At 44.3% G+C, this 18,409-nt stretch overlaps 2 protein-coding genes across 4 annotated transcripts in view; one reads left to right on the top strand and one right to left on the bottom strand.

The window, feature by feature from the left end:
- The first annotated feature begins 3,309 nt into the window (after positions 1 to 3,309).
- On the top strand, positions 3,310 to 5,758 carry LOC144135251 (uncharacterized). The gene is made up of 3 exons (XM_077667983.1): positions 3,310 to 3,545; positions 3,638 to 3,800; positions 4,434 to 5,758. The coding sequence occupies exons 1-3, from the start codon at positions 3,371 to 3,373 to the stop codon at positions 4,705 to 4,707; spliced, it is 612 nt and encodes a 203-aa protein (XP_077524109.1). The 5' UTR covers positions 3,310 to 3,370; the 3' UTR covers positions 4,708 to 5,758.
- A 7,653-nt stretch (positions 5,759 to 13,411) lies between these two features.
- The window catches only part of LOC144133010 (uncharacterized), a 36,929-nt gene continuing 31,931 nt past the window's right edge, over positions 13,412 to 18,409 (bottom strand). For 2 of the 3 annotated variants that reach the window (XM_077665795.1, XM_077665797.1), the window contains 3 exons: positions 17,252 to 17,479; positions 16,303 to 16,573; positions 13,412 to 13,748 (listed from right to left, as the gene is read on the bottom strand). In XM_077665795.1, the coding sequence (XP_077521921.1) occupies positions 13,636 to 13,748; positions 16,303 to 16,573; positions 17,252 to 17,479 (612 nt within the window). In that variant the 3' untranslated portion in view covers positions 13,412 to 13,635. The remainder of the gene's footprint in view (positions 13,749 to 16,302; positions 16,574 to 17,251; positions 17,480 to 18,409) is intronic. The other variant, XM_077665798.1, reaches the window with a different exon arrangement.

Consider the following 18,409-nt stretch of genomic DNA (forward strand, 5'->3'; position numbering starts at 1 on the left):
AGTCGAGGTAAACGATCAAGGTCATGTACTCAATAGTCAGTGATATAATCACGCTGTCATACATAGCATGGGTCATACCACTACATGGTTAAGTTCAGTTTGACCTTGTGAGACATTGAAGGCAATTATCAATGAGCTGCCCACTGTCTCAAATCAAATGTCAAGGTCAATAATCAAGGTCAAGAGTCAAGGCCGAAGGTCAAAGTCAGGTCAAGGACGGTCATAATCATATGTACTACCATAGCTTGGCTCATACCACCCCACAGTTAAGTTTGGTTTGATCTTGCGAGGTCATTGTCATTGTCTTATCCACACCGAAGTCGGAAGGTGTATTCCCAGGAGTAGAGCTTTCGCTCTAAAAGAGCTGCATGGCACTATGTCGCTACCACAGCATGTTGGCTCTACACTTTGACTGCAGGCAGAGGGTGAATCGCGCGCGAGGACCCTGGACGAGCACATCGACTCGGAGGGCTTCGCCGACTTCGCGGGCACCCTGCTTGCGTACGAGGCGTACCAGAGCCTTCCGGACCGCCGACGTGCGAGAACTGTGCCATACGTCCAGCTCAACGAATATCAGCTTTTCTTTGCGTTCCACGGCCTCAAATGGTGCTCGACGATCAGCGGACGGCTTCGAGACCTGAAGTCGCTATAGTGGCACAGCCGCTCACGTTGCATTGTGCCCTTGCAAAACATGCCGGAACTTGCGGATGCGTTTTCCTGCGCGCCGGGGGACCTCATGAACCCTTCGGAGAGATGCGCCTTCTGGTAGTGCAGCGGAGCTGGAAAAAAACGCAGGCTGTCGTTGCATAACTAGTCATAGGCATGGACCTTCCATTGCACATTTACAAATAATGCTACTCAAACTCTATGCACTTCCCGATTTCATTAGGACTGAATTCTCATGATGATTGTAATCCATGCCTTGGTTTCGTTGTGTCATCCTGCAATATAAACTTTTACTTCGAAATTCCGCAGTCTGTCTACCTTTAGACTCGGAGTGAAGCCTCACAGAAGCACCAGTGACCAGTCACCTCCCAACCGAACCTCCCAAACTAGTTCCGGCGCCTGCAACTCACAAGCTGACACCCTCGATCCACGGCCTCATCCCACTCCTGCCAACCTTGCGAGGATTACGCATGAATCGCCCGTCCTGCAGCAGAGAGTTATAACATATCGTTACCGTGTTTACGTAACCGTTTACCGTGTTACCGGACGCCGGACTTTCGGGTTACCGCTGCGCACGCCAGAAGACGTTTTAGCGTACCGTAGCCCGTAACAAGTTTCCGCAAGGTTAAAACGAGTGATGATGATGGCAGGTGCCCCAGAGTTTATTGAAAACAAAATAGGGATGCATTGCAAGCATTTCATTGAAGTGCGATGCTACGAGCACTTTAATAATTTTTTCCTCTGCATATAAAGACGTACCCACTACACTTCAGCTAACAGCGGACTCAGCGGCTTTTCAAGTGCGCGCGTGAAGCTATAGGCACCTTTACCTACCCTGGCCAGTAGACAATTTCACTCCGTAGAACTCAGTAAGTTCGCGCACGCAGCGCACGTTGCGTTGCGAACGCTGTAAAAGAAGCGCAGCTGCGACACCTGCCGCATCGTCGCTTCTTTAGATGTTTGCATGTAAACACAGTGAAGCCATCTAGTGACAGCAAGTCAAAGGGCGTGTGACACAGCTTTTCGGAAACTTTGCCTTCTCCGTCATAAATTGAAGCATGTCCCCGCCGAAACTAAACTTTTAGCTTATACATCATTAATAAGACCAAAACTTGAATATGCATGCGTAGTGTGGGACCCTTATACCAAAACTAACATTGACGCTCTCGAAAGAATACAGCGTAAGGCAGTCAGGTTTATTTTTTCGAAGTACCGTACAACTGATTCCCCGACAGCACTAATGAAACAACATGGAATACCGACACTGGAACTGAGAAGAAAAATTCAGCGCTTAAAATTTATGTTCCTTCTTAAAATAACTTTCTTGCTCTGACTCCTGATCCGTACATAACACTACTTACGGCACGCCGAACACGACATCGACACGATGACTCTCTAACGCCATACAGCACCAGAACTAATGTTTTTAAATATTCTTTTTTTCCTCGCACGATAACAGATTGGAACAACTTACCTCTGCCTCTTCTAACCAGCGTTGATTCAATTGAAACCTTGAATTGCTCTTGAATATTTTTCTTGTCTGCTTTTTGGTTGCCCAAACTGATCGTGTTTTTGCCTTGCTGCAAGTTTGACATTTCATTTTTGCATATTTCATTCATTGGCTTACTTCTGTTTGTTTCTGTTTGACTTTCCCAAATGAAGAGCTCGGTTTGCATTTCGTTTAGTCCTTGTTTTGCTCATGTTCTATTGCCCATAGAACAAGTGTTTTGAAATTTTTATTTGCTATCTTCGTTCTATACGCTGATGCCAAGTGTATGCCCCTCCTGCTTGGGCCGTAAAGGCCAGCAGTATTGAATAAATAAATAAATAATAAATAAATAAACTCTGGGCTGGAGATAATAATAATAATTGGTTTTTTGGGCAAAGGAAATGGCGCAGTATCTGTCTCATATATCGTTGGACACCTGAACCGCGCCGTAAGGGAAGGGATAAGGGAGGGAGTGAAAGAAGAAAGGAAGAAGAGGTGCCGTAGTGGAGGGCTCCGGTGTAATTTCGACCACCTGGGGATCTTTAACGTGCACTGACATCGCACAGCACACGGGCGCCTGAGCGTTTTGCCTCCATAAAAACGCAGCCGCCGCGGTCGGGTTCGAACCCGGGAACTCCGGATCAGTAGTCGAGCGCCCTAACCACTGAGCCACCGCGGCGGGTCTGGGCTGGAGAAACTTCTGATTTTCTGCAGTTACTAATGGATATAGTAAGGGAATTACCAGTCTTTTTTTTTCAAGGGAAAAACTATGAAAATATAGGAAAATGTTAAATCTAGCACAAAACTGAAGAGCTGCAGTGTAGTCGTTTTGCTATTTGGCTATGTGCACGACATATAGTTAGGCTTAGCTGCTCAAAATCCGGCAAAGTATCTCAAAACCATGGCCTAGTTGTTACTCAAACCTCGACGTATAAGTGAGAGTACGCAAATTAAAAGCGAATGCCTTCATTTATAGCGAGAAATGGCGCCGAAGAACGCGGCGCGCTGCTGCATTTGGTCCAAAGCGGCCGTGCAGTGCGCCGCCATGTTTGTTTACGAGCGAACGCTAAAGGACCGCCAGCGTGTTCGGCGGCTTCCGGCGCGGTCTGACGGCGCCCGGCGCGAAATGCAGCCGGATGCGTTTCGCGCGGGCCGCGCCGAAGTAGTCCGCACTGCGCGCCCTCTCTCGTCGTTGCTGCTCCGTACTAGCACAAGATGGCCGCCTCCAACGAGAGCACGGCGGACCTCACGGATTCCGTCGTAGACAGATTTTTAGACGCCGTGCGGCAGCATCCTTGTGTCTACGACACGAAACGCCTGGACTACCGCGACGTGGAGAGAAAAAACAACGCCTGGGAGCAAATCCGCCTGCATGCAGGCCTCCCGACAGGTGCGTCAATGCTGCATGCTCGTGTGCACATATCTCCGGATCCGGTAGGCATGGCAATGTGTGTGGTTTTTGTCTTGATTTTCTTGTTTCAGTTGACGATTGCCTTAAACTGTGGAAGCGCTTAAGGGACCGGTACACGCGCGAGCTGAAAGCGATAGAAGGTAGTAAACGGAGCGGCAGCGGCTATGTCTCCCGGCGAACATGGGAATTCGCCGAGTCCATGGCCTTCTACAAGGATTGCGGCCGCCCGAGGAAGTGAGTTTTTATGCATTGTCAGAGTTCTGCGGCACCGTTTATTGCTGTTTAGTATGGTAGTCACATTAAATGCTCAGCTCTTTAATCGCGTGTTTGCTGTTTTTCTCGAAACAGCAGTATTTTATTCGCTGCTTTGGATCCGGTGTACTGCTTCCTCACACGACGCTGCTGTCATGCGGTGCAGGGAACCTAGCTTGCGAGTCTTTTTTTTTTAGCGGCCGGAATCCGGATGGCATTTTGCATTTTTCAAGTGTGCGTCAATAATACTTTTTTTTGTGTGTTCATAAAAATGCTGTGTTTACTATAATTGGAAACAAGCAGTGTTTTTTCTTGCACAATGTTTGAGGGATTAAAGCTAGTCAGGTACTTTTATGCACATTTTGTCCCATTGGTTAAGTGTCCTGTGCAGAGAACTGTATATAAAGAAAAAAATTCAGTGAATATTAATCAGTGATAAAAATGCAAAAAAGGCCTGTCCATGTGCTCTACAATATTAATTATCCTTGGCACTTTCCAGCATGCACAGTAAGTGCCACTAACGTGGCCAAGTGATGTGGGTGCACAAACGAAATTCTTCAGCCTTGCCAGTGCGGGCCTGGTATTTCTCAATCCATGTAAACTTTTACTGTGCAGAACGACATGCAGCCTGAGTGCCGCTTCCTGTTCTTCTGGTGATGGCGATACTGTGGAGGACATATTGATGACCACACAGAGCAGTAGGCCATCGTCACCTATGGCAGACAGTTTCTTGGACGCCGCATTGCGTGCAGGTGCATCGACACCATTACTACCATCACCTCTGACACCACCAGTTCCCACCACAGCAGCACCAAAACATCTGAAAACAAAGCAAAAAAAACTGATGCATTTGAGGAAGAGCTGTTGGGACAGCTGCAAAAAAAAATGAGCGAAGATGAGGCATTTGGCCTGCCTGTCGGCCTCAGCTTAGACAGGATGTCAAGAAAAATGGCATCCAAGTGCAAGGCAAAGATCATGCAGGTCATTTCTGAATGTGAGGAAGAGCTGGATTGACCTGCATGATCAGGGAGGAATGGAGCAGCAGGAAAAGACATGGACTAAAGAAAGAAAACACGCACACAAGCGCCGACCAGAGGCAAAATCTTGGGAGCACAAGCAAAAATCCAAGGGCACATGCTTGACATTCGGCATTGGGAGCCACGAAAACGAGCACAGACGGATCTAAACAATAAAGAGAAAAAGAGCCCGAAGTACTAGTAATGTGGTTGAGCAGTACATCGGGCTCTTTTTCTCTTCAATGTTTAGATCCGTGTGTCCTCATTTCCTTTGCTGCCAATGACGAAAGTCAAGCACGTGCCCTTGGATTTCGCTTATGCTCTATGATTTTACGTCCGGTTGGCACTTGTGTGTTTTATTTCTTTAGTCCATGTCTTTCCTTGCCATGCTATTCCTCCCAGAGCATGTCGCACAAACTTGCTGTAACCTTTATGCTATTCAATAATTGCATGAGTGTGCATATTTACATTTTATTATCCTTATCCATTCAGAAATTTCATTGAATACCTTGAGTTAGTTATGCTTTAATGATGTTTTTCTTCATAACTGCCTCTGGCTTTTTATTATTTTTTCAGTGATGAGAGACAGGGTCCTTGAAGTTCATAAATTATTTTTGTAATGCCTGGGCATTACACGGTTAAAATTTTTCATATTTGTTCCCTTTGTCATGCTCATGCTTACTTGTTATTAAAAGATGGTTTGGTTTATGGGGTTTAATGTCCCAAAGGGGTCCAGGTTAAAAGAGTACAATTATATACGGATGCTGCAATACTAGATGCCAAAAATGACTTGGCTATAGCTCACTTCCATTGTGCAACTAGTGCAATTTTTTTTAAAGCATAGAACTAGACACGTTCCTATTTAGAATAGCAAGAAATGGTTGCGAGCATGACAGTGCATGAACTAGAAAAGGAAAAAAGGTTTGTCCTGTTATTTTTCTTTTAAATCCATCCTATATCATGCTAGTAGTTATATCATCATGGTGTGATCATTATGCGCAACTATATTTGCTTTACAAGTGCCAAAGTCTGAGTACTGCCACACGCAAACTTGATAGAAATGCTTAAGAGCGTGGCTTGAACTCACATCAGACTCTGAAAGTGTTGGCCGCTTGGTTATGTGACCTGTGACCATGCCATGGTGGCTTCAGAGCACCCTCCATCATCACCCGCTGCAGACACCCACACAGTATTTTATTATTTATTTACAGTATACTACAGACCCTAAATGGGTCCTGGCAGGAGGGGCAAAAAAGCATAAAAAAGAAATACAGCGAATAACATCGCAGAAAAAAATATATATAATGGCATTGAACAACAAACAAGCACTCAGCAACTCTCAACAAGTAATTGTGTCAAAGGCATTGATGTTGTTTAGTAGATCAGGCGGGAGTTCATTCCATTGTGTTATTGTGCGCGGAAAGAATGAGTATTTAAAAACATCGACCCTAGCGTTGTACGGTGTTAGTGAGTCCAGGTGATGATTTCTCGTTAGTCGCGTTGTGCTGGGTTTAATAAATGGATCAGGGCTGATGGAAAGCTTATTTTTGAGTAAGAAAAGTAGCTTCAACCTTTGAATTTTTCTACTTGTTTGCAGTGTCTGTACATTGTGTTGCGCCAACAGAGCGGTTGGTGAGTCAGTGGAACGGTATTTGTTAAAAATGAATGCAACAGATTTTTGCTGGATCATTTCCAACATGTCGATGTTACGTTTTGTGTAAGGGTCCCAGACGGTGCATGCGTAGTCTAGTTTAGGTCTGATGATGAACGTGTAGGCTAGGAGTTTTGCACTAGCAGGGGCAGATTTTAATTTATGCCTGAGGATGCTAAGTTTCTTGAAAGATGATGTACATTTGTTAGATACGTTTTTATTCCAGCTGAGATTGCTGGTTAGAGTAACACCTAGGTATTTGTATTCGTAAACTTCCTCAAGCTGGTGAGGTGGAAGGTTATACGCAAATTATTGGTTATTCCTTTTATTGGTTACTTTCGTGGATACTGTTTTCTCATTGTTAAGCTTCATGTCCTATCGACTGCACCAGGAATCAGTGTTCTGAAGGTTAGAATTAAGAATGACCTAATCTTTGCACGACGTGATTTCATTAAACAAAACACTATCATAGGCAAAGAGCCTAATTTGTATTGGTTCACTAATTAAGTCAGCAATGTCATTTATATATATCGACAAGAGCAATGGACCCAGCACACTTCCCTGTGGTATGCCAGAGGTGACTGGGAGGTAGCTGGAACAATGATTATCAGTGCTGACAAACTGTATGCGGTTAGAAAGGTAAGCAGACACCCAGTTAATTACGAAGGAAGGAAGCCCAGTAAACGCAAGCTTACATATTAGTTTTTCATGTGGAACAGGGTCAAACGCTTTCTTAAAATCCAGGAAAATAATGTCAATTTGCCGTGACCTGTTCAAAGTATCAGCAAAACTGAATTACAGATGTTAGTTGAATGACGGTTGAAAGTCCTTTTCTAAATTCGTGTTGAAGGGGAGAGAGAATATCTGTGTCATTTAGAAAGGTATTTATTTAAATGGCTACAATATGCTCAATAAGTGTACAAGAACAAGATGTCAATAATATGGGATGAAAATTTGTAACAGTTATTGCGGTGCCTTTTTTAATCATTGGCAGAATCCACCCAACTCTCCAATCTGAAGGAACACTGCTAGTTGATAGGCTTCCACGAAAAATTATAGCCAGGAATTTAGATACCATTTCACTACCATTTCACTATAATGGTGCAAGAACATATTTGGAATCCCGTCAGGACCAGGAGACACTTTTGTTTTCAGATTTAACAACATTAAAAACACTGCAGCAGAGGATACAATGCTTATTTCTGGAGAACATGATACAGCAGGGTGACGTAGTTGGGAGTTTGATTTCGAAAATACACTGTAGAAATATGTATTAAAATGTTCGGCAATGGTTGCTTTATCAGTGACAAGAATGCCATTGTGCAGAACTTGGTCGACAGGTTTGTTTTTCTTGGACAAATGTTTCCAAAACTGCGGAGCATTTCGAATAAAGCTCTGCAGCGTGTGCTCAGGCCCAGCGACCAGTGCTCCCTGGTGCAAATGTCAGTCCAAGCGACACTGTGAAGGATTCATGTTAAGTTTGTGGCCGTTGGTACCTAACAATGCTCTTTTAGCAGTTTTAATGTACGCATTTTATAAATATCCTGTGATATCATGATCATCAGCCTGACTACGCTCACTGCAGGGCAAAGGCTTCTCCCCATGTCCATCCAGCATGGAAATTTTATTTCACCTTATTTTTGAGTCACCTGCAGGAACACGATATTGAGCAAATGATTGTTCGTAACCTATTGTTCTTCTCTTTGGATGTGATATGTATTGCTGTGTTTGATGTCATTTTATAAGTGATTTTTTCTTTCCATGTGATATGTATCGCTATTTGTGATCTCATTTTATAAGTGATTTTTTCTTTCCATGTGATATGTATTGCTATTTGTGATCTCATTTTATAAGTGATTTTTTGTTTCCATGTGATATGTATTGCTATTTTTGCTATCGTTTTTATACTAAGTTATGAGCTCAATTTGTAATCCTGTACACAGAATTTTGAGAATCAGTACATAAAATGAAATTTAATTTTGTGTTATTTTTTTCAGAGCATCACTGTGATGAAAAGCAGGGCATGGTTCAGTGCAATGCTATCATTTTACTTATTTGCACACTGTTATACAGCACAATGTTGCTAAGTTTCATTGTGATTGAGTGGCTTATTCTCTTTTTTTTTCACGCGTACTAGAGTTGTGAACAGTTTTTACCAACATTACAAAAGAGTTCTCCATTGAAAAAAAGGTTTTGTTATCTCAGAGAAAGCTACAGCTTTACTAATGGGTGACTGACTGCAGGTACTGTTCTCAACTCTTGTATTATAAATGTATGTAGAGATGCCAAAGCATGTAAACCGACCTCCATTGAGACTGGAATAATTTTAATCAAAGGAAGACAGTTTATATCACCTGTATCAACAGGAATAAGACGATACAGCATATGATACGCAACTTGCAATTAGAGTGTTAAGCAGCCGTGTTGCTGAACCACCTGTACTGTGCAGTTTATATGAAAAGTATGGTGAAATTTTAAAGACTAATTGTATTGATTTCTCCTCATTGAAACTTGCACTACAGCATACTTTTGGCTCACATGTCTGAGAAAGGTCGCAGTTGGTTCCTTGTGTAAAAGGAGTTTCATATAAGGTACCAGTTTCTTGTAGAGGAATGCATGTGGCGTGGTGAAAAAAAGTGTCTTAGTGAAGGATTAAGAGATCAAAATGGATGCAAAGTCATGAAAGAACCTAAAGCTTGGCAAAAAAATGAAAGAAGGCAAATGCATGGTTGAATTTTTTTAATGCAGTCAGTTTGGCATCCTGACCAAACAAAACATTGAGAGAAGCTCAGGCTTACTACAAAGAGTATACAGCCTAATGAGGTCACGAAGAAAAGTTTGGCTCATTTATTTATTCATTCATTCAAACAACTAACCGACTATGCATGGGAGTATTGTGTAAACAGAACGTGCATGAAATTATCGAACATATGAGAAAAAGAAAGTTTTGCAATGGAAAATGTTATACAGTGGATAGCAAGAATTAATAGCAAGATATGCTTGAATTCAAGGAAACTTTAAAATGTTGAAAATGTGGCTACATTTTAATGGTTGACAAACCTGCATGTTATTGAATGAAAACACAATTCCATACATTTCAAGTACTACTGGGTGCAAAAGTTTCCGGGACGCAAATTCTAGGAAAAAGGTCATCTGATATTGTATGAAGGCATTAAAGGCGTAAATGCTCCTTGGTTTCTCCGCAATAGGCGACTGGGTAGTGAGGTGGAGCTGCAATAAATGTTTTTCCTAGAACTCTCATCCCAGAAACTTCTGTCCCCAGTAATACATCTAAGATAACAATGGAGACCTAGAAAGGATGAAAAAGAAATTTAATGATACACAAAGAAGAAACCGTGGGTGTTTGCCCTTAATTTTGTTTCAAATTTTCCTGCATTGCAGTTCAGTGCATTGTTATTTTGTTTTTGACATGTGGTATTTACAGCACTGAACATCGCCTTAAACCTTATGCCTCATGGCTCTCTACTCAAAACATTGATTATTCAATGGACGGAGGTTCCTTACAGTCAGACAAAAAAAAAAGACTATGAAAAGACAGCAGGATCAAGACAGAAAAGCAATTTCATGTCTGCATTAAAGCGGTACTAGCTCCGCCTGACAACACTCAACTGCCATGGCAATGAGCCTTCAGCAGACATGAAGTAGTCTGCAATTTCATCCCTCATTGCCATAGCAGCTGAGCTAGGTCGGTGGCTTGATGGTGGTGCAGTGGCATCAATTTGGGCAACCGTGCACCTCCATTCTCCGTCCTGCACAGTTTCCTCACTTGGCCTGTCCCCGTAATTGTCAGGGCAGTATGCATTGTCAGCCATGAGGAAATTATGAAGGACCACCGCTGCTTCTATCATAGAGGTGAGGAGCTCTGGCTTGCCCTCCACGGTACCCAAAAACACTCGCCATCTAGAAACTAAAATGCCAAAAGCATTTTCAACACACCTGCGGGCTCTTGAGAGGCGATAGATAAATACTTTTTTTCTTTCTTCTAACTTCCTGCCAGGATAGGGGCGCATCATATAAGTTTGCAGAGGGAATGCTGCATCCCCAACCAAACAAACTGGCCAGCTAGAAACTCCTGAAGGGAGTCCCAGGGTTCCATCTTCGATGGCTTTCTTGAGATCGCTCTCTTTGAAAAACGCGCCATCTGAAAGCCGGCCTTGAGCTCCAATGTCAACCGCAATAAAGCGATAATTGGCATCTGCAACAGCGAGCATTAGCAATGAGTAGTACCCCTTGTAATTGAAAAAGTCTGACCCACTGTTGTCTGGGCATTTGATAGCAAAGTGTTTGCCGCCGATACTTCCTATCGCATTTGGGAAATTCCATCTATTTTCATATTGCTCTCTTATTCTTTCCCACTCTCTCTCACTTGGACAGCTAAGTACGACAGGCTTCAGGCAATCATAGATTGCTGGAAGTGTCTCCTTTATGATATTTGCCACTGTGGATGCATGAATCCTGTAGCTCATTGCAATGTCTTGTATTGATCCTCCAGTGGCCAGGAATCTAGAAAAGTATGTTGACAGAACAAGCACTTCATATTAGTGTTCAAATACTTATCGCAATGAACTTTATTGCTGCAAACATCAGTTACAGGGTGAAAAATACATGCGTCGTGTTTCACAATCAGGACTAAAAACAACAGTTACAATGCCATAGGGAGTAGCAAGGAACAACAGTACTGATGGAGAACAACATATTCATCTCTTTAGGCGGCAAAAATTTTTTGTGAAAATAAGCCAACTGTCTAGACCGTACACATCAATGTAAAAGTTTAATTTACTCTGATATAAAGAGAGGGGGAGTTTGAGGCTCAAGAAAACGAAAGGAATAGTGCGATCGTGACGTGGCCACATATTGTTCAGATCACCTATAGCTAAGAGCCAAGAAACTAGGAGTCTGCATTAGGGAATGTGGAAAGCACGTTGGCTGAAGCGCGGCACTTCGCGCGCAAGACAATGCAGTGTGGCATAACCACTTTTCCTCGCAGTGGCGGCCTCCCACACCGTTGCGGCTTCGTGTATCATCCGTCCCCGCGCCAATCCACAATTTCCTCCGCTTCTTATCACCTGCAGTTTTCGCAACCTTTCCTTTTATGGCCTGCGCGCTTTCCTGCGATTGCCCATGACTGGCGAAAGACCGGCTTCTCCTTACAGCTCATGAGCATTGCGGTTGATGTGGACACATTTAAGTCCAGAAGAAAATGTATTAACGCCTATATATGCAGACTTGACCATTCTCTACATACATAGATCGCTGGGTGTACTCGCACTCCTGGCGCAGTGGTACAGCGGTTAAGAAATTCGCCACTGCCAAGCCATTGCAGGTGCTAGCTTGAGAGACCTAGGTTGCTCCTCCCGAACAACCTCAACGTCACGGAGAGAGGGTTTGGACAAACAAACACTGCAAAATCCGAGATTGAGGGTTGAAAACAGGCGCGAGCCAGATACATTGTTCCTTGTACCTGCCGAGCATTTAGACTTCGCTGTAAGCGGCACTGAAGCGACGTATAAGCCATGATTTAAGCGGCCAATACAAATCTGAGGATAACCTTCATGTTTTCCGCTGTAGTCTCGTACTAAGGCTATGAAACTTTTGAAAACGTTTGTTGTTAACGTGGCGTAATATCAGCTCGAACACTCGCATGTCTACGACGAGCGCGAGAAATGATGCATGACGGTAAGGGGAGCAGGATGGTGCGGTATTTTTCATAGAAAGTGCTAGATCCAGCTCTTCATTAGAGTAGACAAGTTTCGCAGCATGAATAAAACGCACACGGATGACAAGGAACAAACAAGACAGGACTGTGCTGCCTTGTTTGTTCCTTGTCTTCTGTGTGCGTTTTATTCATGTTGCGAAACTTGTCTGCATTATGAATAGCAACCAACTAGCCCAAACCACCGTGTTTCGTCCTTAGAAACTTCAGGAACCGCTTTAGTGCCCTCCACACTCCTAAATAACGCACTTCTTGACTCACTTTGGTGTTGCCATTGGCGGGTACCTACGTGGTCCCTTTGCCGTTGGCGAAATACTTGCACCTCGTGCTTTAAACTTATTGTGGAGCAGTGGAAAGAAGCGCGGTCAAGGTGGGAGCCCGATGATCAGCTTTCACTCGTCGAAAGGGCCCAAGCTGCCACAGCCACCGCAGGAGTCCTGGACTAGGGACTCCACCCATGAAGACACCCAAGGCGCTATGAGCTATGTATGAACGTTTTCTCCCTAACTACTGCTTGGTTGTAGGACCTTAGGCACAGTGAAAACAGAAAAAAGTATGCACCCAAAATAAAAATTCCAGGGCCGAAAGGGTTAAATAACGGGCCTAATTCAAAAATTTTCCATCACCCTGCAATGCAACATTGCGACAGATATTAAAGGCTTTTTTGCATGAATTTACCTTTCTGGACGCCTCCGGCATCTGTTGCGACTGACGCTTACCTTCCTTGGAACATGATGAATTTTTTTTCAAATGTTCATGGAGTGCTTTGAGCTGAAATGAAATTCACGCTGTACAGCGAAAGCTGTTTCATGAAGCCCTTCCCATTTAGTTCCACGCGAAGCCCGTGACCAACCGGAGCACAGCTGCTATGACGCAAGCGCCGTGGAGCAGCGTGTGGTGGCGCCAGCGTCGGCCGCAGCGGCAACATGGGCATGTGGTGGCGGCAGCCATGCTGCAGCGGCAACATGAGGAGAAGCAACATTTATTGTCAGTGCCAGTACGGTACTCCAAGATAAAATATTTTCCCCACACTCCATCAGGGCCTTTTGGAAGTTCAATAACCTAATGCGTAGCAATGAAAATGCCATTGTGATTTCATTCCTACGCGCATCATTGTTCAGTAATGCATTTCTTATCCGAAATGACCTATACATATTAGATTCGCATTTCAATAAATTGATAAACTCGCCGCTCTGCACAAAATATAAATTTCAGCTAGACGCGACGGCAGTTTAGGCGACTTTCCGGCTTCAAAATGCTTTCCTTCAGAAGAATGCCCCAAATGTCTCAGGAGCTGCTTCTGCGTCAATGAGCAGTCGAGATCTGGCTCAGTGCGCAGCGTCTACGACGAATTCTAGTTCGTAAGAGTTCAATTTTGGTCCCTTTCCGATGCGACTCGTGGTTCTTGTACGAAACCTACGCAGCCGTTGGCAGCGCCGGCATCCCCGCCGTCGTGTCGGCTTCGGATGACGATGTCGATCCGTGTGCTTGGCCTTCAGCTCGTTCTGAAGTGGCGCGGCTCGGACCAGCTGCTCGGTGTGCAAAAGGGCAGTCAGAATGACAACTATCGTTATCATCATTATTTATCAATACTTAAATCCCCTAGATGGGGTACTACCCAACGCGGGAGCGTATAAATATAAAAGCAACCACATGCTACTCAAATATGTCATACAATAACGCCCAAACTTAAGCCTTTCTCCGATATTTAGACACATCAGGACAGCTCGTATTCTATTATTTCTTTTAATGGTCTTAATGACTTGAAAATTTCATTTGTCGCAAAAGGCAGCAACAAATCCGGAGTTCACTTCCACTGACATTTTCAATACGCATGCAGCAATAAACACTAAGGTGGTTGTAATCGTTTGGGCCATATTTTAAATACGAAGGTTTGCAACATAGCAAGACATGTTAAAGTAAAAATTAAAAGATTACTGAAAGCTAAGATGCATGTTTCGATCATTAGCAAGCTAGCAGTGCTCAACTTAATTGCTCTCAGATATATCAAGTGATCATGGTGTACGACTAGGATACGGAAAGCATGACATTGCGACACAGTACCTACAACGAGAACGAAATGCATTCTGACCAGCAGATGTTAACACGTGCAGGGACTGACGGCCCTTTAGAGGAATTATACCGGAAGCGCACGTTCTCATACCTAAAGAGATATAGGCAACGCGCAAAGAAATGTGGATAAATTGTGGCTAGCAAATAGTGTATAAGATAAAAATGGTGATAGTGGTCAATGCTCATAATCTCGCAACTCTAAATGTGCGTGGCATCCAGGCAGAGAAAGGACCAGCTTAATGGTTGCATAAAGAGGGATTTATCTAAACATATGTTGCGGGGGACACACTGCTATTCACGTAACCTGTAAATAACTTTCAAATAAGGTGTGTCTCGTAATTTATGACATCTTCGTGCGAGTAGGACTTGAAGGCTTAGACAGCCACAACTTTACATCTCACAGCATTAGTAACTATTATTCCAGGTTACTTATCAGTTAACAATAATATGTGGAGACCTTCAGTGTCATATTCAGTAGACATCACTGGCAATTGTATACATGCATTAATTAAATCATTAAGAAGTTTCTAGCTAAAAAGACTCACAACCAAACAGAACCTCGTTCATATGTGCCATGGGCGCATGCCATGATATCAACGCATGTCGTACCTCAGATGCACTTCGATCAGTACAACAAGAGATTTAGCGAACAGCCTTCGTCGCCCTATTTTGAATGTCTTTTTTTTTAGCTCCGTCGCCAGAGCAGCTTCGTTTCGTAGTATGAGTATATCCTGTTGTCAGTGAGCGGAATCTTGGGAACGAAAGCATCGCCCATGAAGCCTAACGTTATTTACCAACTACAGCACTTCCAACTCACGTGACCGGAACTGCGAACTGAATGGTTCGTACACCAAGATTTGGTACCAGTCAACGTGCGGTGACTCCGCGAAATGAGAATTATGAAGCAGTGTTGGCACTGGTGCATTTTATTAGCTATGTCGGTTGCTTAGAAAATATGTCATGTTAATTCTGGTCTCTTCTCGACGGCAATTTTCAACCAGAACGCTTTCGAGGTGTTCTTACGAAGCTCAGTAGGGTGCCAACTCGCCCCATATCCTACACTAATTAAACAATGGGCGCACGTACAAGCATGTTGACGACATGTACGGTGGCTGGTTGCCGCTGCAAAGTTTCATTCCAACAGCGCAACATATAGAAAATATGGAGATAAAGTCACATTGAAATAAAAAGAAAAAAAAACAGCGGCCAAACAGAATTCATTCGGTAAGCCAGCAGTGATACTATTTCCACACTTGCTAAGACATCCCTGCCTTCAAGATACAGCAGTTTCTGCTCAGTGCAAATGGAGGCTTCCTGGTGCCAGATGGAAGTACCTTCTCATTATCGGACGTTACTCTCCGCTTCTACGCGTACTGACCAATTGTCAACAACACTGTTAGTCGTGAACGCCAGTGTCAAATGTTCCGCCTTTGTGATCCGTGGTGGTCGCATTATTTTATCACTAGCGAAATATCTTCCTTCTGTCCTTCATCCGTTATTTGCGCTTCGGCCAGCTAACTTTTCAAGACGTATGATAGCTTAAAAGGACGTCTTGCGGGGCAAGTTGGTAACTGTACATCTTTTTGGTTACAGGCCCGTGATGCCCTCAAATAATTCAGTTGTGAGTGGCGCTCCGTCCCGTCTTTCTACGTTGTGTTGTGTCTGTTTTCGCGCCTGTAACCAAAAAGACGTATGATAGTAACCCGTGTTAAGAGCACTTTTTTTTTTTTACAAAGGGCATCTGTTTTACCGTGATATTGAAATTTGGGCTGAAAAAAAAATGAAAATTGGTTTTTGGGAAAAGGAAATGGCGCAGTATCTGTCTCACATATCGGCGGACACAAAGCTAAAATTGTGTACTGTAACGAGATACATAATCTGAGGGAGATACAGCATAGCCCTCGCACTAACCCTTCCCTACAGAAGAACTAGCAGGAAAAAATTGGATATCTATTAAGATTAGATGTCAGATGACCCTTTTTGCAACTACTCCTACAATGGAACGCTCACCAACAGGGAGTGGCTCCATGCGTGACGTGTCAGCCGCAAGCAATGCTAGCGCCGCTGTGTGGAAGGCGTCGTTCCGAGTGACTCCTTTGCGCCGCTCTGCCATGTAGCGCTTGCAGAGAAATACCACAGCGGCGATGTCGCCCCAGATCAGCTTGAACATGCGCAAGATCACGAGCACTGCCAAGCTCAGAGCGAAGACCCATACGCAGGCCCCGAGAGTGTTGTCACGCACGAAGTTCCGCATGTGCGGTCCGTACTTCTCGTGGTGCATCTGCAGAATAACAGATGGCGCACAAGCCGCGGAAAATTGTCCAACCTTGGCACGATGGCTATAAAACGGGATATTTTAGAAGCGTGCACCTTTCTTCTTTCCATTGGTTATTGGAGCGTGATTGTGTGAAAGTGACTAGCTATGTGGGTGTTATGCCTGCCTGGACAAGCAGCTTGCCTCCAGATTAGGGTCGTTAAAGGTATAAAAACTACCATTGTTAGGCTTAGCACAATCATCCAAGCCTTTAAAGGATGGTGTGTGTGTGTCAAGTATCGTAAAAGAGCAACCATTAACCCTCAGCTTGTAAGCAAATATGTGCACAGTGCGTGCAGTGTGTGAAGCTCAGTATGTCAGCATCCGCATCCCCCGATGCCCCTTGAGTTAAAAGCAATTGTGCCCTGCCACCTCGGTTTTACTCAAGCGCAAGAACTACCGTGATATTTTTTATTTGTTAGCACTGAAAGTGAAGGTTTGGTCGTCGGTAGGCGCGTCAAAGAATTCAATCCTCTCTTAAACTCCGTTAGTTTCACTTTGTGCTTAAGGGGAGATTGGCGTAAGGCCGAATTTTTACTGTCTGCAGCTTAAGCTGTTAGCGCAGAGATTCGCTAACCTGGTAACCCAGCATGCATTGCGCAAGAAAACATTCTCCGACCACAGTGGTCCATATATATAATATACCTGGATAACCTCGGCGTGCTCTGACATGGCCAACATCTCATACAGACATGCGCACGCCTCGAAGATGTCTTCCTTCGACCGACCCGACGGCTTCCGGCACCACGTAGGAAGTGTACAGGTCTCCGAGCCGTACAGGTACGACAGCGTGCGGGGCAGGCACATGAGGTACTTGCTGTAGCCGTCGTACGCGTACAAGAACACCGCCATAGCAAAACGGTCTCGCATCATCTGAAGAAACAACCAGTGCAGCATTCTCCATTAGATGACGTCAAAAGAGCCCCCACTTATTCAGAAGGCGACAAAGGTTACATCTTTCAGTAAAACATAGTAGTGCGGTTTTTCCGTACACGGCCGACATGGATAAACAATGCAGATAAACCGCAAGTTGAAGGCATAAAAGAGAACAGCTGCGTGTTCCAAACAGACTGACACATTTTTTCCAACCCTTCTGTAATGAATTCAGATATTTCTGAAGCCGGACACAACAAATGCACTATCGCAACAGTCCATGTACAAATAATCTCATCCGGACCGCTTCAAGACAAGAGGACAGGGAGATTGAAGGACACATAACAAACAAGTTGGGATAGTTAGCTTTTAATTATCCTTTAAGTTCGAGGCTAGATTGTTCCATGGAGACACAAATAATCAAAATGCGACTGTAGAAGCGCCAAAATTATTCCGCTTTTGAAGGAACGACGTGGCCGTACATAGAAAATTAACGTATTTTCTTAATCGACACAGGGTGCACTGGATAGACTATAGGGGCTTTTCGTCCGCTTCCTTTCCATTATATCTTCGTATACGATCATCGTTCACACTCCCCCTTGTTCTATAACTCTGCACTTCTTTCTTAGAAGACCTATTCAACCCAGTTGGTAGACGGATTCTCTCAAAGAACGTGGCGGTGGTTTCAGAATCGAGCCCAGGAGGCTGGATTCCATTCCGTCAACGTCGCGTCGCCGAAAGATAACTTCCTAGGGTGTCTCGATGCACGCCTGCCCCGCTCCGTCGTTCAGGGTGGAGACAACCGCGACATTTGCACTATAGCGTAAGCCCTTGCCGCGGCCGCCATGTTGGTGCGCAACGCGGAGGCAGCACATGGGCATCGCGCAGCTGCATGTCGACCATGAGGCGAAGAAAGGCGCGCCGCGTTGA

This window comes from Amblyomma americanum, chromosome 5, assembly GCF_052857255.1.
Source record: "Amblyomma americanum isolate KBUSLIRL-KWMA chromosome 5, ASM5285725v1, whole genome shotgun sequence".
Taxonomy (NCBI): Eukaryota; Metazoa; Arthropoda; class Arachnida; order Ixodida; family Ixodidae; genus Amblyomma; species Amblyomma americanum.

Bases quoted from the DNA above. Each gene is read 5' to 3' on its own strand.
- LOC144135251 (XM_077667983.1), top strand. From the start codon at position 3,371: ATGGCCGCCTCCAACGAGAGCACGGCGGACCTCACGGATTCCGTCGTA. The intron at 3,546-3,637 runs GTGCGTCAATGC...TTCTTGTTTCAG, and splicing joins GCATGCAGGCCTCCCGACAG to TTGACGATTGCCTTAAACTG. The intron at 3,801-4,433 runs GTGAGTTTTTAT...TTTACTGTGCAG, and splicing joins GATTGCGGCCGCCCGAGGAA to AACGACATGCAGCCTGAGTG.